Genomic DNA, 26,809 nt, shown 5'->3' on the forward strand with positions numbered 1-26,809 from the left:
TTCAGCTTAAATCAGTATTTTCTAAGATTTTGCTAGGTGCTAGATACTGAGATAAAGTCCTTGTCTTTATATTTGGAACCAGGTGCCTAAGGAAGGACAGAGGTGAGCCACCTCGAAAATGGATACCCTCTCCAAGGGTTTGTAGTGAAAGAGGCACAGCTCTTGGCCTGGAGTTGGTGGGGGCAGCGATAAGTGCAAGATACTTGGTGACAGGAATCGCGAGCATACTCTTGTGTTGTACGGATCCTCACGGTCGGCCCTGCAGAGGAAAGAGCTCAGTTACCGCGAGGTCCTGCACAACATGCCAAAGTCCCGGATATGTGTCTCGGGGTCTACCCCTAAGCCGCGACCCCTCTAAACTTCCTAGAATCGCGCGGGAGGCATGGTGCGCATGCGTGTAGCCACCCCAAAGGCGGCGGGAAGTTGGTTTTCTGAGTAGCAACTGAGCAGCTTGAAGACGGATTGGAAGTAGCGGGCCAATAAACAAACGTCTCATTGGCTTAGAGTGCTTAGGTTCCTAATTCTTCAGCTTCCCATTGGGCCTTTCAAGCGAGTAGGGGCGTGACTCCAGGGGCTCCGCCCCGAGCCTTGGCCCAGTCTTGGGGTCCAAGGCTGAGGGAGCGGGACGGAAGTGAGCGGGTCCCGCCCCTTCCCCTTCTCGTCTCTGTTGGAGTCGTCTCTGCCGCGGCTTCCTCGGCTGCCAGCTCTCCGGCGAGCCGGAGTCCTCGTGCCGTACCGTCAGTCCCCGGCCGCGCGGAGCCGGGATGCACTGTTCCTGCAGTGGGTCCTCATCATGGAGACCAAACGGGTGGAGATTCCCGGCAGCGTCCTGGACGATCTCTGCAGGTACCGCGCTACCCGACCCCCTTTCGCCCCCGTCGGGTTTTCTCAGTTTCGCGGACCCCCAGAGGCCTCCGGGTCTTTTTCCCCGCCCACGTCCATGTCCTCGCTTTCCGCTCCCGCCGCTGCTGGTTTTCCATCTTCGACCCCGCTCTCCGACGACACCGCCCCTCTTTCCGCCGCAGCCACCCTGTTTCTCACGGCCCTCCGTCCTTCCCCGCAGAACACCCGGAATTTCCTCATTTTTTAAGTTACTCAACTATTTTGCTTTCCCGCAGGCGCAGCCGCTTCGCCGGAGCCTGGGTCTTAGCGTTTTGCCGCCGCCGCCGCCTCCCTCTCCCATTGTTTTTTCTGCCACTGTGACTTTTCCACGCCGTGCACCCCCTCCTCCCTGTGTCTCATTCCCCGATTCTGAAGGAAGACCGTAGGGTAGTAATTTAAGCCTTAGGATCCCAGGTACGCGGACCTGCGCAAGGAGCAGTTTTTTGGACTTATACTCTGACGCCTGCGTGTTATTTGTCCGTGGCGTTCTCTGTAAATTCCTGTAAGGAATTACTTTTTTTTCTCGTCCCTAGCCTTGTCTTTGGGGGAGAGAGGGAAAAAGTGTAGCGCTGCTTTTCTTTTTATCCTTAATTATCCTATTTTAAAGGAAATTCTCAAGCGCGGGGGTTTAACTCAGGGTGTATACTTCACATGAGAAATTTTCTGCATTCTTCCCCCTTATCAACTCTGATTTCAGATAGCCAAACACGTGTAGGATACTTAAAAATACTTCTTTTCCGAAGGTAAAATTTGGGGGTGCATTGATACCCGGAGTTGTCGCCAAGTGTGTGTGGATGGTGATTACAAGTGATAACACCTTTTCGTTCACAGTTACTGTGTTTATGTTTTAAAAGGCAGGCTTTTAGTAGTTGTATCTACTTCATGCAGTTTTTTTTTTTAATGGAAAGTAAAGAACTGGTGTTTGTGGAGGGTTTTTTTTGTTTGTTTGTTTTTTGAGACGGAGCCTCTTTCGTTTCGCCCAGGCTGCTGTGCAGTGGTGCGATCTCGGCTCACTGCAACCTCTGCCTCCCGGGTTCAAACGAGTCTCCGCCTCAGCCTCCCGAGCAGCTGGGATTACAGGCGCCCGCCACCACACCCGGCTAATTTTTGTATTTTTAGTAGAGACGGGATTTCACCATCTTGGCCGTGCTGGTCTCGAACTCCTGACCTCGTGATCCACCTGCCTCGGCCTCTCAAGGCGCTGGGATTACAGGCGTGAGCCACCGCCCCTGGCCTGGAGTTTCTACTGTGCACCAGGCACTACCTTTACATGTATTGTTTTATTTAATCCTCATTCAGCCCTGTTTGGTAGGTGCAGTTAGTATAATTCCATTTTCATCTGCGCAAACAGATTCAGGAACTTTGTAATTTACAGAAGGTCACATTCATCCTAATTCACAAAATCAAGATTTCACACCTATTCCTTTTTCTTTCCAGTGCCTGTGCTTTTTCTCTCATACCAAGAAGGAAGTAATAAGCCTAACGTTTTAAACCTCACGAAAGTACATACAGAAAAGTAAATAGCCTAATTTTGCAGCTAATAAAAATGGCATTGTACTTCTTTGGTGATGGTAGATTTATAATTTTTGAAGTATGGTAGATTCAAATGAACCACTGAAAAGGCACTTAGTTTCTTGTCCAAAATTAAAAAAAAAAAAAAAAAAGGAAAAAAAACCTGAATTTGATATGTGTGTGTGGATAAATGACTAGACGCACATCAACCAATAGTGGGATTATGAGATTGTGATCTTTATTTTTTGTTTCCAATATTTTTTATGCATTTTATAGTTAGAAAAAAATTGAAGATAAGTATTTAGAAAGGTGATCAGTAATTAGCTGTGTGTTAATAGAGTTAAGAGTTGATTTAGAAAAAGATGTGGTAATCTTACACATTTTACAGACATCAGAGCTAGTCTTCCTACTGGTATTGGGGTTAATTTGCATATTATCTAGGATTACATCATTTAAATAAGTGATGTCAGCTATTAACGATTTTATGTATGGAACCTATTCACAAAATAATTACGTTGTATTTTGTAAACAAAATGTTAAGCACCTGTCAAGTGTTAAAAATAGTTGGTTTTCCAGTGAGTGTATTTAAGCTGTTATACAAATATTTTTGAATGGAATAACTTTTTTTTCCTTTCAAGAAATTTCTTTTTGCAGTTACTGTTTTTGGCTGTATAAATAAGGATATGATATATTTAAAAATTAGGGCTGGCTGTAATAATGAAACCAAATAAACATTTCTCAAAACTTCAGGTTATAAAATAAATGCCATTTTCAAGTTAATATTTATAGCTTTGATTAATTGAAAGATTTTTAATGTTACCGATTCAAGCTTTTCATTGTAGATTAAAATTTTTTTTTTTACACTTAGAATTTGGTAAACTTGTGTAAAAGTAAAGCTTAATTTGAGGTTAATTTTTCTGAACTTCTTTGCTCTCTTTTATGTACCTCTTGATTTATGAATTCAGTCTAGGTGCTTGTTTTTACTCCCTTCATTTTTTGCCCCAATTCTGTTGCTTATTATTAGTGTATATAGGAAGTTTTGTGTGTGTTACTTTGTTTTTTGATAAATTACATGTTTCTGTTAAATCTTGCCTTTTGATGTGAAAAATTAGAGCAGGAGACTTAAATTTTCAAAATGTGACTTTGTAACCATTAGACTGCTCATAACCTAAGGCAGATGCTTTAATATGTAACATTCCATTTATTGGAATATTGTGCAGCCATTCTAAGTTCCTCAGGCAATTAGCACACAGTAAACTGAGGGAAAATACTTGTGTGTTGAAAAGATGTACACAGTATACTGAGTGAAATACTTATTTAGTCACTTGGTGCCGTTTGTGAAAACAAATTTTTAAGTGTGTATGTGGGTGGGGAAGGGGTGTATGTATTTGTATGCCGAAAGAATATGCGCCAAACTAATAACACTGGTTACTTTCTGAGTGGAGTAGAATTAGAGGAGAGGAAGGGAAGAGTTTGATCTTAAAATATTCTAGTGAACAAAAACTGCTTTGTAATTTAAAATGTATGTGTAAAGGTGAATCTGCAGCATTTTATGGTGATGCTTGTTTTTGATGTACCATGATTTTTGATATTAAAAGTCAAATACAGAGTTTTTCAATACTGTTTAAACTAGCTTATTAAAGAATTGAAAAACATGTTTTTAAAGTAGCAACTAAAAAGTTGGTTGGTTCAAATAAATGCTTGGAATTTTTTTAAAGCCCTTTTAAGAGTTGGGTATAGTTAGGCCACACTAGTGTTAAAAGGAGAAAGGTATTTTCTGGCAACTAGTGTTGCTGCTATTTTGGTGATAGCGTAGGTTAATTAAATAATTTGTGCTCACCTTCAGCTAGCCATGTTAGTGTTGAATTCAACTGGAACATTTTTCTACTAATTGCAATCCTTGTGCTAATGTCTTGTTTGTAGGAACATTGAGAAAATAACATTTTGTGTGATGCAGTTTTTTCTGTAACAAATTGTAGTGGAATGCATTTTATTTCAGCTATTACTATATACACATACATACACATATGTACACGTACTTTTGAACCTTTAAAACAGATCAAAAGCATTCACAGAATGAACGCATTAAATGTTTAATTTTCATACATCAGCTCTTATAAACTTAAGTCAACTTTTTACTATTAAAAATAAGTAATCATGTACATGGTTTTGAAAATTAGAGTACAGACAGATTTATAAATGACAGGCAACAGTCTTAGTTTCTTACCCTACCCTTTTCTATTCCTGTAGAGGCATTGACTTTTACTTGTTTTGTTTTGAGTTCTTCTGGTGGATACCTCGTATTTTAAAATATACTTGTGCCAGTTTCTTGTTTTATGAACTTTCTATATTGAATTGGGGATTTGGTTCACCTTCGTAGGTACTAGATGAAAGTTCAGTTTACCACACCCGCTATTGCCCCCATCCTGCTTCCAGTATGTCTCTATCAGTATTTTAAATTGTTCCATTGTTTACCTTTGTGAGTTTATGATTTTTTTTTAGAGACAGGGTCTTGCTCCATTGCCCAGGCATGATCATAGCTCACTGCAACTTCCAACTCCTGGACTCAAGCTATCCACTTGGCTCAGCCTCCTGAGTAGCTAGGACTATAGGCGTGTACCACCATGCCCAGGTATTAAATACATTTTTTTTTTTGGTAGAGATGGGATCTTTGCCCAGCCTGGTCTCAAACTTACTTGTAGCCTCAAGCAATCCTCCTGCGTCAACCTCCCAAAGTGTTGAGATGACAGGTGTGAACTACCATGCTGGCCCCTTTGTGACTTTAATATACTTAAAATTATATTTGTTTTACGAACTTACAGTATTTCTTGAGTCTCTGATATGGTGAGATGATTAGTGCCTCATTTTTTCTTGCCCATTCCCTCGGCTTCTATCCAGATTAACTTTTAAAAAATTAGGATTGATAATATTTATATTCTATTTTGTAAACTGAAGTCTGTTATATTTTGTGCTATTTGTTGATTGTAAAAGCTGAACGATAATAATACAGTGTAAATAGATATATAGTTTTTACAGTAGAGGCAAGTCTTCAGTGGCTAGTTTCTTTTCCATCGGGGCATAGTCAGGATCCCTTTGTAAGTGTCTTGCAGAATATCTGAATGAATTCTCCGTTCTTATATCCTACAAATTGGTCAAAATGATGGTACCATTTAGTTTTTTTGGGGGTGAAAGAAATATATGCTTTTGTTACTATTGCTTGATTCCTTCTAGCCTTTTTGTTTGTTTGTTTTTGAGATGGAGTCTCGCTCGGTTGCCCAGGCTGGAGGCAATGACGTGGTCTCAGCTCACTGCAACCCCTGTCTCCTGGGTTCAAGTGATTCTCCTGCCTCATCCTCCCGAGTAGCTGGGATTACAGGCGCCCTCCACCACACCATTTTTTATATTTTTAGTGGAGACGGGATTTCACCATGTGTTAGCCAGGCTGGTCTTGAACTCCTGACCTCAGGCAATCCGCCTGCCTTGGCCTCCCAAAGTGCTGGGATTACAGGTGGGAGCCACCATGCCAGGCCCCTTCTGGCTATTCTTGAAATCCATTTTTTTGAGGGGACGGGACAGTTGGCTTTCTGTTCTAACTTTGGTGTTTTTGCTTCACATTTGGACTATGATTCTGTTGTACATGTACTCCTCTCTAATATGTCCAAAGTTTCTAACTGCTTTTTTCAACGCTTCTCATCCGTTTCCTTATTTTATCCTCAATCATACTTTCGACAGAATCCTTTTTTCCCTTTAGACTGCGCTCTTGGGGACCTCCATCCTCCTAATCCAGTCTGGACGCGTTGCTCCTCAGACTTGCCTAGCAGCTAGAATACTAGAATTCACTTTCACAACACAACCCTCTGAGGTGCTACTTATTCTTTCTTGAATATCATGTTTTATCCTTTCTTGGTTTTCGTTCTTGTTTTGCTTGTGCGCATTTTAATTTCTTAGAGGGGGTTCGTTAGGAAGTAAACTGAGTCCTTTAATGTCTAAAATACCTGTTTCTCTTTTCACACTTAGTTCCCACATGGTCTAGCGTCCACATTTTGAGTACCATTGTCTAGGTGATATCCTTAATACTACCTTCCACTGCTTCCGTTGGTTATAGTAATAATAGCTTTTTTTCCCCCTGAGGGCTCTTACTTAGTTATTGTACATTAAAAGAAAAATACAGTTGCTCTGAAAAAGGAATACTCTTTTAAATTTCTTTTAGGATAATTCCATCATTCAACCCTCACTCCTGTTTTCTTCTGGTTCTTCAATTATGTTTTCTTCAGGGTCAGTTAAAAAACTTTCTTGTCATGCTTCACATTTTCCTTAGATGGTAGGTGATTTTTGGATGCCTTTTTATATTAATGAGGAGACACTTGAGGGGTTTGTTCATTAATACGCTTCTCCTTTATGTGAGTAGATAGGGAGCTGGCTCTTACACTTGAGGGTTTTTCATTTTTTAAAATACAGATAAAGCAGACTTTAAAAGATAAAGGTGGTGGTTATCAGTGTTGGTTAATCAAGTTGGGCTCAAGGATTTCACAGGTCTTAAATGCCATCACACAGACTGCCATGCCAAGGGCATTCTGAATGCCAATTACAGATTGAAGTTCCTTCAAAAACCAAGATGTTATCAAAAACTGATGAAGTTTGGGTTTCTCTTCAAGTAAGACAAACACATTTCTTACATAGAGAAAATAGATTACTTGGTTCTGAAAGTTGAAACACTACGCTGAATAATTCCCGTCCCCTTCCCCACAAGTCCCTAAGGCAATATTACGGTTGCCTCTGACAGTTACAATTTCAGCATTTCAACAGAGGGGGGCTGAGGAGAACTGGGAAAAATGAAAAGCAAAATTAATGTAATTGATATAGGGAGCTATTTTTAAAAAAAAATAGAGACGGGGTCTTGCATTGTTGACCAGGCTGGCTTTGAACTCCTTGGCTTGAGTAGCTGGAATTTCAGGCATGTACTACCATGCCTGGCAAGGCAGTATAGAAACATAAAGACTCACAGTAGGATTGACTTACGAGACCTTTCAGCACTGAAGGATATGAGTTTCCAAGTACATATGGTCTATGGAATGACAGTGTAGTGGATCAAAAATAGACACTGCAAAATTTCACAACACTGGGGATGGAAGGAAGATATTAGAAGCATCCAGACTGGGGAAAAAAAAGATCATATACAAAACATTAAGAATCTGAATGGCTTTTGTCCTTGGCACAAATTAGAAGTAAAAAGAAAAAAAAATCTGAATGGCTTCAATCTTTTCAATATCAAAACTGGAAGTTGGAATGAGAGAACACTTGAAAATTCTGAAAGAAAATCATTTCCAACTTAGAATTCTTTACCCAAATTATCAAGTATGAGGATAAAGACATTTTTAGATGTATATTATCTGAAAATATAGTATTTACCTCCCCTTTGCATCCTTCCTTCACAGGATATGTGAGGATGTACTTCATGAAAACAAGGAAGTGAATTAAGGAGGATGAAAACAAAAAGAGAAGAAACATGACCTTTGTGGGATAAAGGCACAGGGAACTATAGGATGCTAGTGAAAGGGAAGTGTAGAGTTGACAGATGTGTACCAGGTGTAGAGGACAGCTGACCCAGACTAGAACAGATCAGATGACTAAAAGTCTTAAAGATGAAACTGTTGAATCTGAATTGTGGGGAAAAAAAAATCCAAAATGAAACTGATGGATCTGAATTGTGAAAAGAAAATTCACAATGGAGATGATTATGTCAGAATATCCAAAAAGGAGCCAGGAGGGCATAAGGAGTTGGATCCTAGTCACATACACATCTAGATGGAGTTTCACCTGCTGAACTGGGCCAAAGTGTAAAACTAGCTGCATTTGACTCGAGGTGTATATACTGGGCCTGATCAACCTCCTGGAGAGATAACCATGCCCAACTATATTGATCATTGACTAGAGACATCCTGAGCTGACAACCAGCCATCATTTATCATGGACTGTGTTAAAACCTTCCAGATACGTAAATTTACAGGAGCCCTTAAAAGCTCTGCCTAACCTTGCCTGAATGCAACATGATTTAGCTGCTTGCTAGACTTGTGTCTCCCAAATTGCAATCTCTAAAAACCTGATTAAAATGCCTTTTGCCACTCAAGTGTTGTTTTTATTTCTTAATTAAAAAAAAATATATGTGTATATATGTGTGTATGTGTGTGTGTGTGTGTGTGTGTATATATATATATATATATATATATATATATTTATATTTGAGACAGTGTCTCGTCACCCAGGCTGGAGTGTAGTGACATGATCATAGCCCACTGCAGCCTTGAACATCTCGGCTCAAGTGATCCTCCTGCCTTAGCCTACCGAGCAGCTAGGACTACAGATGCATGCCACCATGCCTGGCTAATTTTTAAATTCCTTTGTTGAGAAGGTCCTCTTGTAATTGGAGAAAAGTATTCTTAAGCTTATTTGAAACTTGGAAACAGCCAAGAATTATTTACTATGATAGTGATTAAACAAGTGATCAAACTGGGTGGTACTATTTTTAATTTGAAAAAATGACTCTTAAAAACCAGTGGACTTGAATCTGTCTCTAATGGTTACCGGGAAAAAGGATTACCAAAAATGCTTAACATTGGAAAAAATAATTGATAGCTGCTTAATGACTGCTCTGAATTACAACATTCACTTAGATTGATTAATTTTAACTTGTATGTTTCATAATAAAGGGGTTCATTATCCTAATTACATATGTGTACATGCACTATTAATGTATATTAATATAAATGTGTATTTATATGTAAAAGAAATATGTCTTTCCTTCCTTTCCTCAATGTACATGGAAAAGACAATTTAGGGTTTTGAAAAGTGAGTATATTTGAAAGTTTGAACTGAGACTGTGCAGATGAGGCTCTTTGGGAAGTCTAGTATATTAATGAGCAACAGAATATTGGTTTCTTTTCCAATATCTCTTGGTAATATTTTATATGTGAAGATTATGTAGTAGCAAACATTTTAAAATTGTATGAATATATTTACCTATATTCTTGGAAATGTTGCCAGACATGGGAGGAAGTGGAGGTTTTCTTGCTCACTTTTGTTGTTAGTGAGCTCTTAAGCTGATCGCTGTACTTGTGAACAGAGGGTACACAGGCTCAGAACAAACTGTATTAAAAGTGAGATACATGTGGTGTCTCCTCTCTCTCTAAGACTCATCTTCCCTATAGTATTTCCCTCAAATATTAATTGCTTTGTTGAACAGTACTGCTCTTGGTCCCTTTTCTGAGTTGATGGGTCAGGTATGAGGCACTTAAATAGCTTAAGATAAATCGTTATAGTTTGTAAATGTAATTTTTGTATGTGTTTTGTTTTTGACAGCCGATTTATTTTGCATATTCCCAGCGAGGAAAGAGACAATGCAATCCGAGTGTGTTTTCAGATTGAACTTGCCCATTGGTTTTACTTGGATTTCTACATGCAGAACACACCAGGATTACCTCAGTGTGGGATAAGAGACTTTGCTAAAGCTGATATCCTTTTTATTACTATAATGACTGACTTTCTTGTTAGCAATATATTTTAGCACAAATTTCTTTTTGCTTGTCTTTTCAGATTTTAAAACTATTAGAGAAAACATACTTGATTGCTAAAATTTGTCAAACATAAATAGTAGACACAATTTAGTAATAATCATATTAATAATTATAATCATTAATAATCATAATAATCATACAGAGGACTCCCTAAAATGTACACTGATTAAATTTTATTTTTTTCCCATGCATAGCTAGCCTGTTTGTAGAACTTTACTCTTGCTGCTCCATGTAACCAGATGATCTTTTAATCAGATTACTGCGTTTCTGATTTATTTAGTATTTATTTCCTTTTTTAAGAGACAGGATCTTATTCTGTCGCTCAGGCTGAAGTGCAGTAATGTGATCCTAACTTACTGTATTCTTGAGCTCCTGCTTAAGCAATCCTCCCCCCAGCCTCTCGAGTAGCTGTGACTACAGGCATGCGCTACCATCCCTGCTAATTTTTTTTTATGTTTTCTAGAAATGGGGGTCTCTCTTTTTTGCCGAGGCTGGTCTTGAACTCCTGGCCTCAAGTGATCTGCCTACCTTGGCCTCCTAAAGTTCTGGGATTAGAGGTGTGAGCCACTGTGCCCAGTGACATTTATTAAATAATTATTGAGTGTTTACTATGTTTGAAGCAGTGTTTTCAGTTGAGTGGCAAATACAAAGAAGCCCTTGCTGGGTGCAGTGGCTCACACCTGTAATCCCAGTACTTCTGAGAGGCCGAGACTGGTGGATTGCCAGAACTCAGGAGTTGGAGACCGGCCTGGGCAGCATGGCGAAACCTCATTTCTACCAAAAATAACAAAAACAGTTACCTGGGCATGGTGGCGCGCAGCTATGGTCCCATCCACTCAGGAGGCTGAGGCAGGAGGGTCTCTTGAGCCTGGGAAGTGCAGGTTACAGTGAGCTGAGATCGCACCACTGCACTCCAGCCTGGGCGGCAGAGTGAGATTCCGTCTCAAAAAGGAAAGAGTCATCTTTGCCTTCAGAGAAGCTTCTCGCCCCATGTACATATCAGGCAGAAACTTGTCATGATTTATTAGTTATAAAAGATTCACATGAATATTTAGCATTATAAAAGAAGCTATGTCATAAGGCAAATAATTGAATAATTGCTAATAGTCCTGATAGTACGTGTTTTTAGAATTTGGAAAAAAAAGTCGAAATATTTTAGGGAAAGCTATATTTTTAAGGGAATATAGGATTTTCTCAGTAGAAGTGGAGAATGTGTTTTAGGTGAAGAAAAATTGTAGATTTGAAAAAGGATAGCTCAATAAATAAATTAGTTTGCATTGAACAGCATCCTCTCATGGGGCCATAATAGCAGATATGGTTGGAAAGTCATATGAGTTGATCATGGGATTGTATGGGTTCTTAAATCTTGAGCCAAAGCCCTTTGATTTTTATTCTTTTTTTTTTCCCCCCCTGAGACAGCCTCGCTTTGTTGCCCAGGCTGGAGTGTGGTGGTGTGATCTTGGCTCACTGCAGCCTCCACCTGCAGGGTTCAAGTGATTCTCATGCCTCAGCCTCCTGAGTAGCTGGGACTACAGGTGCAAGCCACCACACCTGGCTGCCTTTTTTTTTTTTTTTTTTTTTGTATTTTTAGTAGAGATGGGGTTTTGCCATGCTGGCCAGGCTGGTCTCAAACTCCTGTCCTCAAGTGATCCACCTGCCTTGGCCTCCCAAAGTGCTGGGATTACAGGTGTGAGCAACTGTGCCCAACCTGATTTTTATTCCATAGGTCTTTTTTTTCCTCTCCTTTTTTGAGATAAGGTCTTGCCTTGTTGCCCAGGCTGGCTTGAATTTCTGGGCTTAAGCAGTCTTCCCGCATTTTTCCCAAGTAGCTGGGATTATAGGTGCTACCGTACCTGGCCAGGTTATTGTTTTTGACCATGACGTGTATGTTTAGTGGATTTGTACCCACAAGTTCGTGTACTAGAACTAGAGTTGGAGTAGGGATAGGTGAGCTGAAATACCCTCATTCTCAGCTGCCTATCACTTTCCTTTAGCCTCATGAAGTATGGAACCCTTAGGGCTCTGTAGAAAATGGATGAAACAGTGTTTGTTCTGTAATAGTTAACTGTTAACCATAGCACATTTTTGAGCAGTGGTAAAGAATATTACTCTGATCATTTGAAAATGGTATCCAAGGCCGGGTGCAGTGGCTCATGCTTGTAATCCCAGCACTTTGGGAGGCCGAGGTGGGGCGGATCATGAAGTCAGGAGATCGAGACCATCCTGGCCAGCACAGTGAAACCCCATCTCTACTAAAAAAAAAAATACAAAAAATTAGCCGGGCGTGGTGGTGGGTGCTTGTAGTCCCAGCTACTCTGGAGGCTGAGGCAGGAGAATGGTGTGAACCCAGGAGGCGGAGCTTGCAGTGAGCCGAGATCGCGCTCCAGCCTGGGTGACACAGCGAGACTGTGTCTTAAAAAATAAAAATAAAAAACAACAAAACACGGTATCCTAGATTTATTGATTGGTCTGTTACATCACTTGACATTCAGGGCAATAAATCCCTGAGCCATAGTAGTGGGACTACAAAGAAAACACTGATGGGAGACAGATTTCAAAGGAAGAAATGATCAAACCATTTGATTAAATGTGTAGAAGTTAATGAGAAATCAAAGGGGAATAGAAATATATTGAGCACTATCTTTGTTAAAGGCCTTGGTGATAGGTTCTCTGGAGAAACCTTAGTAGACTGGTTTTCAGGAGTTACAATCTGTTTACGGAAACATGACTAAGATAACCAAGTCCTCTTTTGCTTTGGTCATTTTGTATGGACTTACAGCCCTACTAGGGCAGCTTTACATACTTTAGGGTTTTGGATAACATTTTGTGTGTTTGCACATGAGTTTTACACTTTGCCTGCTATTAAAAAACACCGAGAACCTTTGTTTTAGGCATGTTTCTTTTAGTTAACTAAGAATAGCTACATGGAGAAGGAATGTTTAATGTGGTACACTTCATTAAATAACTTCATGGTTTCTCTGTGCCAGGCCTTATGCAGTGAACAGAGTAGACTCAATATCTTCAAGAAGATGAGAAAAGACAGGAAAGGAAATGATTACAGTGCAGTGTGGTAGAATGTGATACGGAAGCACAGTGTTCATTGGGAACAGAAGAGGGATACCCACTTACGATTTGGAGGCTGTGAGTTTGATTCCCATCTTGGCCACTCGAAAATCTTGGGTAGGTTATTTAATTTGTCTTAGATGAGGATCCCAGTTTCTTCCTGAAAAATAAGGTTATTAATAGTGCCTAATCCAAAGGGTAAGTTTTAGAAGCACATATATTTGTACATGTAAGTCGTTTACTTGGTACAGTGATCAATAAATGTTAATAAGTAATAAATGTTAACTATTACTCCAAAAAAAAAAAAAAAAAAGATTTGGGAGCTAAATAGAAGCCTTCTCTGAGATAGTGATTTATGTGAGGAAAATCGGAGGAAATGAAAAAAGTTACTGTATTTTAGACTAAATGGGAAAGATAAGAGATGATGCTACAGAGTAATTCAGGGGCTAAAACATGTAGGGGTCTTGTGGGCCATATTTCTTTAAAAAACAGATTAAAAAAACTTATTTTGGGAAAAAACTTTCGGAGATGGCCAAAGAACATGACAACTGCCATCATACCCTTCATCTGTATTCATTCATTATTAACAGTTTCACACATTTGCTTATTTCTCCCTATAGGGGTATTTTTCAAGACTCCTGTGGAATAGTGTGAACAATGAATTGGAGGAAGGCAAGATTGGATTCTGAGAATCTAGTTAACATGCTATTTTATTAATTTACTAGAGAGAGAAAACCTGTGGTAGTAGAAATGAATAGAAGAGATCAAATTTGAAAGCTGTTTAGGAGATAAGATTGGGGATGACTTGGATATCTGAGGAGAAGTAGAAGAAAGGATGGTACCCAGGTTTCTAGTATGAGCAGTTGAGGATCCCAGTTTCTTCCCGAAAAGTAAGGTTACTAATAGTGCCTAATTCAGAGGGTAAGTTTGAGAAGCACATATATTTGTACATGTAAATCGTTTACTTGGCCATCTCTTTGACCGGAAAATGAGAAATGGAGGGAATTGATGTGGGTTCTGTTATGGGCTAGTTGAGTCGATGGTACATGTGGGATATTGCAGTAGAGAAGACTGCGTACTTTTTGATAAGAGCATACGTTCTCGAGCCACATCCTTTCAGTTAGCATCCTTTCTCTGCCACTTACTAGCTATGTATCCTTGGGTAAATTGTGGAACTTGTCTATGCCTCTGTTTTCTCTTTTGTAAATTATGCATAGTCTTTGATTTTTTTTCCTTCAGTAAGTACTCAGCAATGTGGATACAGACAAGAGTATCCCAGATTTGCTCCTTGGCTGAAGTTCTGCTAGGGATTTTACTAAACATGTAAAGCCAGAATTTTAATACCTTTTAGAATCTTATCAGGCCCTTATAGAACCATAGAGCTTCATGGAATGGTTAATGTTGTATCCAAGCTTTTATCTTTTTTTTCCTCTCCCCAAATGTGAAGCCATGGACTAATTATATTGAGATTAACTTTGCACTTGTCTTAAAAAAAAAAATTGTAGGGACAGGGTCTTACTATGTTGCCCAGGCTGGTCTTGAACTCCTGGGCTCAAGCATATTCCTCCTGCTTTGGCCTCCCAAAGTGCTAGGATTTACAGGTATGAGCCACCACACCTGGCCAAATTACAGTATTGTTATAGATGGCTGACTGACTTGGGCTCTGAGGACCTATTTCATTTGTACTACAACTGTGAAACAAATTTTAAATTACAGAATTGTAGAACACGTAAAATTCAAATAAAATGAATTTGATGTGATTTTTTTTTTTTTTTAAACCAGACTTTTCATCACAATGTGAATGTATATAATGCCGACTTCTTTGAGGGTGTTTTGAGTTTGGTGTACCTGTACTAACACCACCTTTCTCTGCTCTCTGTTATGAAACATTCCTTTCTATATTATGTCGTATGTCATTTGATTGTAATGCATCATTTGTAGATTAGCTTTATTTCTGTTTTTAATAGCCTGTAGCAATTAAAGTAGTAGTACTAGTACCAATATGGTCTCTGAAATCAAGTGGTAGTATTTGATACATATGGTCATCTAGATAATTGAAAATATGCTCAGATTGCGTGTTAGAGTAATATAAAAATGAAAACACAGAGTATACAAATTTTTATTGAAGAATTGAGAACCCTTAAAAGTGTGACCTCATTTTGAGAGATACTATCATAAATTATCATTTTCTCTATGCTTTTTTGTAATTAACAGTATTATAGTGATGAGGCATTTGATAGCATGGAGTGTTGGAAGTCTGAGCATATAATTTCAGGGTTTGGATTTTACTTACTTTACTATTAATATTTTACACTCCCCAGTTTTGGGGGAGGCATGCCTAGTTTCTTTGAAACTGGCTATGTTTTCCTTAATACCTGATTTGTCTTTCTCTGTAATCCTTAAAGTAAAACTTGATAAAAGTGTTCTTCATTATGGAAACAATATATATGTGGTAAATAGTATAGAATGGCATACCTCATTCATACTTCTCCTTCCCAGAATTAAGCACTTTATCCTTTTTTTGATGTGATAGTTTCTTTCTCTTAGCAATATATTTTCTTCTGTTTCTTGCTATCACTTTATATATGTAATTCTATTTCTTGTTATTACACTAATATCTATAACTACCTGGCATTATGAATTTGACTCACTTAACGAGAAGTGTTCTAGGTGTTTACATGGTCCAGAATTAGTTTGTGTTAGGGATCCAGGACTATGAGTACTAAAAACTTACTTGATTTGTGTGTAGGCTATAAATGAAAAAGTTAACAGTGACTTTTTAAGAGAAAACAAATGTGGAAAAAACAAAAACACGGTCTGCCTCGGCCTCCCAAAGTGCTAGGATTACAGGTGTGAGCCATGGTGCCTGGCCAAAATGCTACACTTAAATGAGGGAAGATTTGATTAATTTCACATAAAATACACTATTGATTTAAATGGGTCTCTTTCTGTATATAATTTCTCAAGCCATATTAAAGGAGAAAGTAACTTCCTTGACACTATTTATACTCTTCAGTCATTGTCCGTTTTTGCTGCCTGAAGGTGAAGATGTGGAAAAAGTTTTGGATGAATGGAAGGAATATAAAATGGGAGTACCAACATATGGTGCAATTATTCTTGATGAGACACTTGAAAATGTGAGTGTAATGAAATAAAAATTTTTAGTGAAATGGTGATCGTTAGTCTATAAACAAAATTTGTTATTGATGTAGTGTTTCTAAATTGAGGTTTTAAAATATACTTAGATTTTTAGTGCTAAAAGGCCAAGTTTTGTATATTATCTGCATGCTAGGTCTGCAGATTTTTTACTTGTTGCAGTTACGGCGTGGTACAAAAAAGTGTCGCCTAATTGTTGAAGACATTTTTTTTTTTAAATGGGCAGAATGCTTTCACACTGGTGGTGATGTATTCAGACTCACGGAAGATACTTTAAGAAAATACTCTGTAAAATTATTGGCGATAATAGTTACCTCAAGTAAGGAGAAAAATGCCTTTGATTTTTAGAAAGGGGTATGGAAAAGGAGGGCAAGTTTGATTTTTACTTCTGCTTGTTTTTTAGGTACTACTGGTTCAGGGGTACCTAGCAAAATCAGGCTGGGGATTTCCAAAAGGAAAAGTAAATAAAGAAGAAGCTCCTCATGATTGTGCTGCTAGAGAGGTAAGTTATTGCAGTTTGATACACAGTAAATTTGGCTATTAGGGTCTGAATGTATTTTTTTAAGCCATATAGACTTACTTCTTTGGACTGTCTTAACCCTTGCCAGAACTTGAGTGCATGAAGTAACTTAATTTTTTTTTTAACATCACTGTTGATTCTTTTATCCACATCTCTTTTCATTTATTCTTCTCTTATCTGTTCCCATTTTTTTATGGTCCGTTTTGTATTATCTCTCGTTCCTGTCTTTGATGATATTTTTCCCACCTTTCCCTTTAGAATTGGATTTCCTATTGGTAAAACATTTTGGCTGTTATAATCCTTGTTTTATGTTTATAGCCTTGGCTTCCTGACAAGTGCACAATTTGGGCCTTTCTAAGAAGCTGACATTCGTTGCTGAAAACCCACTCAGGCTTTCCACTGCCTATAGGATAAAGTTTAATTCTTTAAGTATTTAAACTCTGTCCTCTCTCCCCCACACAAATCTTAACCATTTCTGAATTTATCATATTTTCAGTCAAAACAACTTACTCTCTCTCTCTTGAACTTGATTGATTTGTTTCGGCCTTTAAATTTTTTTTTTTTTTTTCGGCCTTTAAGTTTTTGCTGTTATGGCCGGGCACGGTGGCTCACGCCTGAATATGGGAGGCCGAGTCAGGTGGATCACCTGAGGTTGGGAGTTCGAGACCAGCCTGACCAACATGGAGAAACCCTGTCTTTACTAAAAATACAAAAAATTAGCTGGGCGTGGTGGCACATTCCTGTAATCCCAGCTACTTGGGAGGCTGAGGCAGCAGAATCTCTTGAACCCGGGAGGCAGAGGTTGCGGTGAGCCGAGATCACCACTGCACTCTGGCCTGGGCAACAAGAGTGAAACTCTGTCTCAAAAAAAAAAAAAAAAAAAAAATTTTTTTTTTTTTTTTTGCTGTTATTTTCCTACCTGGAATGTCCTCTCTTGTTCCTTCTGTTCAGCTCCTATCTAGATGTGTTTCTAAACCCAGCTCAAATCCCTTTTCCCTGAAGAACTGCCACTGCCACCAACTAACTCTGTGTATAGGGCTTAGGTTTCTTTTCTCTCTCTCTCGTGTGTGTGTGTGTGTGTGTGTGTGTATAAATATGCACACGCATACACATATAATTATTTTTGGTGTAGGATCTCGCTTTGTTGTCCAGTGGCAACATCATAGTTTTTTTTTTTTTTTAAATTAATTAATTAATTTATTTATTTATTTATAGAGGCAAAGTCTATGTTGCCCAGGCTGGGTTTGAACTTCTGAGGTCAAGTGATTTCTCCTCCTTGGCCTCCCAAAGTGCTGGGATTAGAGACACGGGCCACCGTGCTTGACTGGACCTTAGTTTCTTAAAATGAAGGTTAGAATGGATGTTCTTTGAAGTTCATTCCTTTTTTCTTTTTTCTTTTTTGTTTTTTTTTTTAAAGACAGGGTCTTGCTCTGTTACTGAGGCTGGAGTACAGTGACATGATCATAGTGCACTGCAGCCTCGACTGCCTGGTCTCAAGCAATCCTCCTGCCTCAGTCTCCCAAGTAGTTGGGACCACCGTTGCATGCCACCATGCGCAGCTAATTTTTTTTTTTTTTTTTAATGTTGGAGTCTCACTATGTTACCCAGGCTGGTCTTGAACTTCTGCGCTTAAGTGATCTTCCTGCCTCAGCCTCCCATAGTGCTGGGATTACAGGCGTGAGCCACTGTGCCCAGCCTTCATTCTTACTTAAAATTCTATTTTAAAATCTTACCAGTTAGCTCTAGCAAACAATAGTCTCTGAACTTCAATAGCAATTATTGTCTTTACTGTTCACTATTAATTACATAATACCTTGGGATGGATTGTTTGCCGTATTCTTATTTCTCACCATTTATCACACAATTTATCATGTATCACACAATTATTCTTGAGATTTGAGAAGTTGAACTGATAGGAAGTATGATATAAGGGAAAGCAGATTGGCCTAGGAGTTGAAAGATTTTTGTTCTAGCATACATTTTGTTACCCAGTACCCTAGAGACTTGAGTCACTTAACCTCTGTAAGACATAAAGACCTTTAAGGAGATTCACTCAAGTCCTTTAGAAGTAATATCTTTAGGGAAAAAATTCTAAGGTGGTAGTGATTTGATGAATTTAAGACTTTTTGAAATGGTAATATAGATTTTGTGGCATATTTCATTAGAATTCATTGCCTTGTATATGTTTGACTCGATTTCCTGCAACAGTGTTTACTGCCTACTTTAAGTTTGGGTGTAACTATTAATGAGGGATAATAGTTAAAATTTTTACAAACTGCTGATGGTTGTTTATTATAGAAAAACTATTAGTGGTTATTCACTTTGTAATAGAATTAAAAAATGATTGAAAGTGCTGTATTTTAAATTTGATATGGAACAGCTTGCCCACGCTATTATTTACAACAGCCTATAGAGAAAGCTGTTGTGTATGAGTGAATGAAGGTTAATACACAACTCTTAAAATTGGAAGCAGTTTGGTGAGAATGTGAGGAATTGCCATATCACCTAAGAGCTTAGCTTTTCTTTCTGTAGATGGTAGGAAATGAGACGGAGCATGTGTAAAAGTCCTCCCTTTTATTTCCTCAAACTTTGTAGTTCTCTTGCTCATAAGGAAGGACAAAACAGAAATCAGCAGTATCCTACTTAGAGGAATTGATTGTAGCTCTGTACATGGAATTAGACTGGTCTTACGGCAGTAAGGTAAGGTGGTTGTCCAGGTCAGGAAGAGGATATTACATTGGTTGGAATAACAAAACAGTTCCATTTTAGGTTTTTGTCTTGGTTTGAGGGAAGCACAGGCATTCTGAAGAGCTGTAGTCTCTTAATTTCAGGGAGAATTTTTTCGTTTTCATAATAAAAATTCTAACCTCTAAACATTCTTTATGATCTCCATGATATCCTTTTATAAGCGACTAACGAACTTTAATTTCAGTAAATTTTTGGATTAGGTTTTTTAAAGGCAAGTTTGACTTTAAATGACCGACTTTGTCATAAAGTTTGGGATTAGGGTGAAGTGTTGCTGTTTTAGTCTGTGGGGGCTACCATAACAAAATATCACAGATGGAGTGGCTTAAACAACAGAAATTTATTTTGCAACGGTTCTGGACGCTGGGAAGTCCAAGACCAAGGTGACTTGTAGATTAACACCTTGCCGAGCAAACTTATGGCCTTCTTGTGTATATGCAGAGGGAGCTCTGGTGTCTCTTCCTGTTGTAAAAATGGCACCAGCCCTGTCAGATTAGGGCCCTGGCCTTATGGATCTTATTGGACCTTTATTATTTCCTCACAGCCCTATCTCCAAATACAGTTACATTGGGGGTTAGAGCTTCAACATATGAATTTTTTTGGTGAGGGGACATAGTTCAGTGCATAGCAGTGGCCTTCTTTGAATGATGACAGTATTCAGCTAGAATTGCAGTTTGTCCTTCTGCCACTTGGTGGTGCTGCGGTATAAAAGAAGCTGCATGGCTTGACCGAGTGACATTACCAGTTGTAAACCAGATGGTTATTCCATTCTTCATAGTTTATTAATGCCTCGTTTTTCCTTTTCATTTCCACTTGTATTAACAGATGAGGAAAGATTTTGTTCTAATTTTCTAGCTACTGATTAGACTTAGGCTGATGTTTTAAGCACTTTCTTTTTTCTTGCATGTAAGTTATGCAGTTCTACCATGGGTGCTTACAATTTTAAGTTGTTAATAGCATTTTTATTTAGCTTATTATGGCATTCATACAGTTATATTAATGTTGTTATTTTATTATAATTGGCATTCCAGAGGTGTTTCGTTACATTGTAGCAGAATTTGACACATCCTCAAACAGGGAAGGGTCTGTGGGCTAAGCCTAAAGCAGCAGTGGCAGACAAGCTACTTAGGAAGAAGGTATAAGTAATTATCAATAGAGAGCTGAGGATAGACCTTTTTTTTAGCAGATCTCTTTTTTTGGGCAATCTTAATTAGTAATTTCCGATCTTCTATTTGACCTTTTGGCTCACCTTTGTTAATTTGACTATTTGTGAATAGTTTATTCGGTGAAATAGATTTAGGACTGTCAGAAGACAAAATCACAACAAATTTAAAGATTGTGATGGGTTTATTTGCAATTTTAGAATTACGCAACATTTTATTCCATAAAATAAAATGAGCATTCCAATGGTTGAGCAAAGGAGGTTGGCTTTAAAGACAGAAAACTGCTGAGGAAAGCAGAACCAAAAACCAAATGTAGATTGGCGTTTCAAAGTTAGTTTTCTTCTAAAGGTTAAAGCAGAGGGGACTTCCTTATCATGCTAACTGAAACTGGTCTGTTTTGGGATTTGGCTATTAGTTCTTTTTCTCCACATTTCTTGAAGGTTAGGAGAACAACTTAGTTTTGGTTTGGTGACATGGAACGTTAGCATGAGTAATTCCATTTTGTTTAGGTCTGTTGGGGCCTAGTGTGGGAATGCAGTCCATACCGTGGCCTCCTATAAGTTTTATTTAACAGGACAAAGATGTTTTCTAGATATTGTCGAAGGCATAATAATCTCAATTGTATTTTTTGTTGTGATTTGTGGTGAAACATCAACTTTCTTGAGAATAAGCAAATAATAGCTGTTCACTTGTGGTTTCAAGATTTAATATATCGTTCCTTATTATTTGGCAAAACAATGTTTTATTGTAATGAAACTGACTTTCATGTGCTCTTACATAATTTAATAGAATTAATACAAAGCAACTATTGGTCAGTTTATTCTGTCTCTTCCTGTAGGCTTATAGGATGAAGATTATAGACAGGATTTCATTGTCTTTGTACACTGCTGCTGTTTGGGTTACACTTTTTCTTTTTTTTTTTTTTTTTTTGAGACGCAGTCTTGTTCTGTCACCCAGGCTGGAGTGCAGTGGTGCGATCTCAGTTCACTGCATCCCAACCTCCGCCTCCCGGGTTCAAGTGATTCTCCTGTCTCAGCCTCCCTAGTACCTGGGATTACAGGCGCATGCCACCATATTTGGCTAATTTTTGTATTTTTAGCAGAGACGCGGTTTCACCACGTTGGCCAGGCTGGTCTTGAACTCCTGACCTTGTGATCCACCAGCCTTGGCTTCCCAAAGTGCTGGGATTACAGGTGTGAGCCACCGCGCCTGGCCCTTTGGGTAACACTTTAAAAAAAAATTTTACTTGTGGATTTTTATCTGATAAAATTTGAACAGTTGATACTCCTTTTGCCAGGAGAATTAAACGCTATGTTATAATACAGCAATAGATTTGATTCACAGGAGGTGTGGTATAAAAATTTTTGTCTTTGGTATCTGTTTATATATTTCAACTATTAAAACTTTTTCCTGGCAAATATTTGATGAGAATACTTGCCTAATTTTACAGGCAAATCTGTTTTATCACTTTTAGAATTGATTGGACAGTTTGAATCTACCTCTTTTAGTGCTGGTGGCCCTTGCTGTTTTGCCTCATATTGTACTACTTCCTCTCATGTAATTCTTAAGCTGTAACCATTCCCAGCTATCTAAACAGAAGGCCTTTTTTCTCCTTGTTGGTTTAGCAGATTAGACTGCTGTCCATAACCAAAGATGACCATCCCCCAACTCTCAAAGACATCTACTAAAGGCTGAGTTAGGCACTCTTCTCCTACCTCGTAATACTTATATCATATTAAAATTTTTTCTGTTGTAGACTGAACTCCTTAAAGGGTGCTGCTTGCGTTATTCATTACTAAATTCACTGCCTAGAACAGTGCCTGTCACTTATTAAGCACAAAGTACATAGTTGAGTGAAAGCACTAAGAAGAACTAAACATTCTAGCTACGTGACCCCGTAAAAATTACATTGAGGATGAGATAGTGTCATATGTAGAGAAGAATAGATTAATTCAAAGAATAGACTTTAGTTAATGTTACACCATAGTTGCTATATTACTTTTGATAAATGTGTGTGCAGACTTTTTTATTATTGCTGAATTATTTAAGAGTAAATTGCAAACATAATGCCCCTTTGTCCTTAATTGCTTCTGCATGTATGTTTTAAGAACGAGGAGTTCTCTTAGGGCAATCACAGTGAAATTCTCACATTCAGGAATGTAACATTGATATGGTGCTGTTTGTTATCTAATGGACAGTTCATATTCACATTCACTAATTGCCCATTATGATTCAGCAGTTCTCACCCATTTGCCTACCCAGGATCCAATCCATGCTTATTTGCTGCATTTGCATTTAATTGACACGTCTCTTCAGTCTCCTTTAATCTGAAACTGTTCCTCACTTTTTCTTCAGTACTTTCTTTTATTAAGCATCTAGTTAGATACTATTGGTAACATAAAGATAACAGGCTGTGCCCACGAGGAATTTAGATTATACAGTTTACTTTTAGCATAATTTCCAGTTATGCAGATTCACATGACTAGCTATGTATACTTATTTCTGATTTTTGAGGCATATTCAAAGAGCAGAGCTAAAGAAAGTAACTATAAAACTAGAATTAAGAAACATATAAAAATTACTTTTTAAACCTTTTTCTGTTGTTTTTTTTGAGATGGAGTTTCGCTCTTGTTGCCCAGGCTGGAGTGCAAATAGCATGATCTCGGCTCACTGCAACCTCCATTTCCTGGGGTTCAAGTGATTCTTCTGTCTCGGCCTCCCGAGTAGCTGGGATTACAGGCATGCACCACCCCGCCTGGCTAATTTTGTATTTTTAGTAGAGACGGAGTTTCTTCCTGTTGGTCAGGCTGGTCTGTAACTCCTGACCTGGTGATTAGCCCACCTCGGCCTCCCCTTAGTGCTGGGATTACAGGTGTGAGCCACTGCACCCAGCCTGTTGTTTTCTTTTTCTTTCTTTTTTTTTTTTGAGATAGGCTCTTGCTCTGTCATCTAGACTGGGGTGCAATGGGGTGGTGATCACAGTTCACTGTAGCCTGGAACTCCTCGGATCAAGTGATCCTCTCTCCCCAGCCTACTGAGTAACTAGAAAAATAGGTGTGCGGCTGGGCGTGGTGGCTCATACCTATAATCCTAGCACTTTGGGAGGCCAAGGCAGGTGGATCACCTGAGGTCAGGAGTTCGAGACCAGCCTGGCCAACATGGTGAAACCCCGTCTCTACTAAAAATACAAAAATTAGCTGGGCATGGTGACAGGCAGCTGTAATCCCAGCTGCTCAGGAGGCTGAGGCAGGAGAATTGCTTGAACCTGGGAGGCAGAGTTTGCACTGAGCCAAGAGCCCACCATTGCAATCCAGCCTGGGCAACAAGAGCAAAACTCCATCTCAAAAAAAAAAAAAAGAAAGAAAGAAAAACACCATGCCAGGCTAATTTTTATCTACATTTTTTGTATAGATGGAGTCTCACTGTTGCCTAGAATGGTCTCGAACACCCGGGCTCAAGTGATCCTCCCTCTTTGGCCTGCCAAAGTACTGAGATTGCAGGTGTGAGCCACTGTGCCCAGTCCTATTTTTTTGAAGTGCAGTTACTTGTCTAATACACACACATACACACACACACACACACACACACACACACACACCCCCCTACCTGAGTTTTTAATATATTCTTGATATGAATGTATTGTCTCTTCTGGTTTATCTTTTGACTCTCTTAATGGTGTCTTTGAAGACAGTTGCACATATGGATAGGTAAACTTTTAAGTAAACCAGCCTTAATTGTTAAAATTATAAATCCAAGCCATCGAGATTAATTTATTAATCAAAAACATTATTAAGCTCTATCTCAAGCAGTAGATTAGACCTTAGTTTCGAAGGAAAGGAAAACCAAAGCATCTGGACTTTTACTCTGATTGGAATGCTCAGACAGCTTGCATGAGTCAATTCCACATGATTGATGATTTAATTACCTTACCTTCTGTATATAAATGTTAAGATTTGGAGAGTGGGAAATCTTGAAACCTCTATCACTAGCTTTCAGAATTTTATTCTGGGAAAGATATATAGTTTGGGTGTGTTCGAATGTCAGCAATCAGGTCTACAGTGGACTGGTTATATACCATACCACCTGTGGTTACAGTATTAGAAACAATAGGACACAAGAAGTTTTTTTTACATCTCATATGCATTTCTGTACCAGCCTGTCATTTCTACAAGTAGTAAATACAAGTCATGTCCCCTTTTTCTGAGTTTTTGTCTTTGGAATAAATTTTAATGAACTAGAGGCCTAAGAACTAAAATGAAAATTTCATCCAAATTTGTTGTTTCCAGGTCTTTGAAGAAACTGGTTTTGACATCAAAGACTATATTTGTAAGGATGATTACATTGAACTTCGAATCAATGACCAGCTTGCTCGTTTGTACATCATTCCAGGAATTCCAAAAGACACAAAATTTAACCCAAAAACTAGAAGAGAAATTCGGGTATGTAACAAGAATATTTTCAGGTTACTGGACAGTATCCCAAATGAATAAGTAGGGAAATCCTTTTATAAGCTCCTTGATAAAAACTAAATGGATTATTTTCTTCTGTGTTTCAGAACATTGAGTGGTTCTCTATTGAGAAATTGCCTTGTCATAGAAATGATATGACTCCCAAATCCAAACTTGGTTTGGCACCTAACAAATTTTTTATGGCCATTCCCTTTATCAGGTGTGTTCATATTTTTGAAATGTAACTTTCATGATTGGGATAGTCATCTTCTGTTTGTAGCCATATTTTGAAAGCGAATTCTTAATGTTTCTGCAGACCATTAAGGGACTGGCTTTCTCGAAGATTTGGTGATTCCTCAGACAGTGACAATGGATTTTCCTCAACTGGTAGCACGCCGGCTAAACCCACTGTGGAAAAATTGAGGTAAAGAAATATATTCATGGAATCCTGATTTTCTGATAGTTTTTAAAAGTAGAAGAATAGTATTTTGCTTCTAAAATTTGCAGAGGGTGTAAGATTTCTTTTTATAGATACTCTTTGTTATTGGTCTCACATATAATAGAAAATTTTTTTAAAGGGTTTCTGAGGAGATGAAAAAGGTTAATTGGAGTTGGAAAGGAGCTTCAGGCACCTTTTAAAATAGTATACTCAAGAGGATACCAACTTTTTAGATAGAACACTAGGAAAAGAAAAAAAATCCTGTGTCTTGTGTTCTTAGTGTTACTTCTCTGTTCTCATATCCTACTTTTAAGGTAATTGATTTTCTAAAGACGTTTGGATGGAGGATATGTTGAGGTTTGTTTTCTTGTAGGGGAGAGGAAGGATGCTAATATAGCTTGTTAAATTGGAGATAGAACAGTGAAGACTTGGGCTTTTTAAAAAATTTCCCAGCAGGGGACAGTGGCTCTCGCCTGTAATCCCAGCACTTTGGGAGGCCAAGGCAGGTGGATCACCTGAGATCATGAGTTGAAGACCAGCCTGGTCAGCATGGTGAAACCCCATCTCTACTAAAAGTACAAAAATTAGCTGGGCGTGGTGGCAGGCACCTGTAATCCCAGCGTCTCGGGAGGCTGAGGCAGGAGAATGGCTTAAACCTGGGAGGCAGAGGTTTCAGTGGGCCAAGATCATGCCACTGTACTCCAGCCTGGGTGACAGAGTGAGACTCGGTCTCAAAAAAAAAAAAAAAAAAAAAATTGTGTCAGAGATTGTGTGTTATCGAGAGTGACTACTACCTGGACATAAACCATGAAGAACATTTTCTTGCTTGGAACTTTTTGTTTGTTTTTTTGTTTTTGAGGCAGGGTCTCTCTCTGTTGCCCAGGCTGGAGTACAGTGGCATGATCACAGCTCACCGCAGCCTTGACCTCCTGGACTCAAGTAATCGTCCCACTTAGTCTCCTGAGTCACTGGGAACACAGGCAGATGCCATTAAACCTGGCTAATTTTTTTTTATTTTTTGTAGAGATGGGGCTCTCCCTATGCTGCCGAGGCTGCTGTTGAACTCTTGGGCTCCAGTGATCCTCCTACCTCAGCTTCCCAAAGTTTTGAGATTATGGGCATGAGCCACCATGCCTGGCCTCTGGCTTACAACTTAATTGCATCCAAGTCAGTTAGAGAGTAGGCTGGGAAAGTAACTTTGTTAAATAAGCTTGTATTTTTAAACATATATATATATGTTAAGCATAATCACCTTGTTTGAAAGTTGCCTATGTTAGATTCAGAGAGAGTTGATTTTTACATTTTCTGTA

At 38.6% G+C, this 26,809-nt stretch overlaps 1 protein-coding gene across 2 annotated transcripts in view; it reads left to right on the forward strand.

The window, feature by feature from the left end:
• The first annotated feature begins 390 nt into the window (after positions 1-390).
• Positions 391-26,809, forward strand: part of DCP2 (decapping mRNA 2) — a 44,418-nt gene continuing 17,999 nt past the window's right edge. Inside the window, exons 1-7 of one of the 2 annotated variants that reach the window (XM_024246596.3) lie at positions 391-846; positions 9,751-9,902; positions 16,038-16,165; positions 16,588-16,686; positions 24,899-25,051; positions 25,168-25,280; positions 25,377-25,484. In XM_024246596.3, the coding sequence (XP_024102364.1) occupies positions 794-846; positions 9,751-9,902; positions 16,038-16,165; positions 16,588-16,686; positions 24,899-25,051; positions 25,168-25,280; positions 25,377-25,484 (806 nt within the window). In that variant the 5' untranslated portion in view covers positions 391-793. 2 annotated transcript variants of the gene reach the window in all.

This window comes from Pongo abelii, chromosome 4 (assembly GCF_028885655.2).
Source record: "Pongo abelii isolate AG06213 chromosome 4, NHGRI_mPonAbe1-v2.0_pri, whole genome shotgun sequence".
In the NCBI taxonomy this organism is placed as follows: Eukaryota; Metazoa; Chordata; class Mammalia; order Primates; family Hominidae; genus Pongo; species Pongo abelii.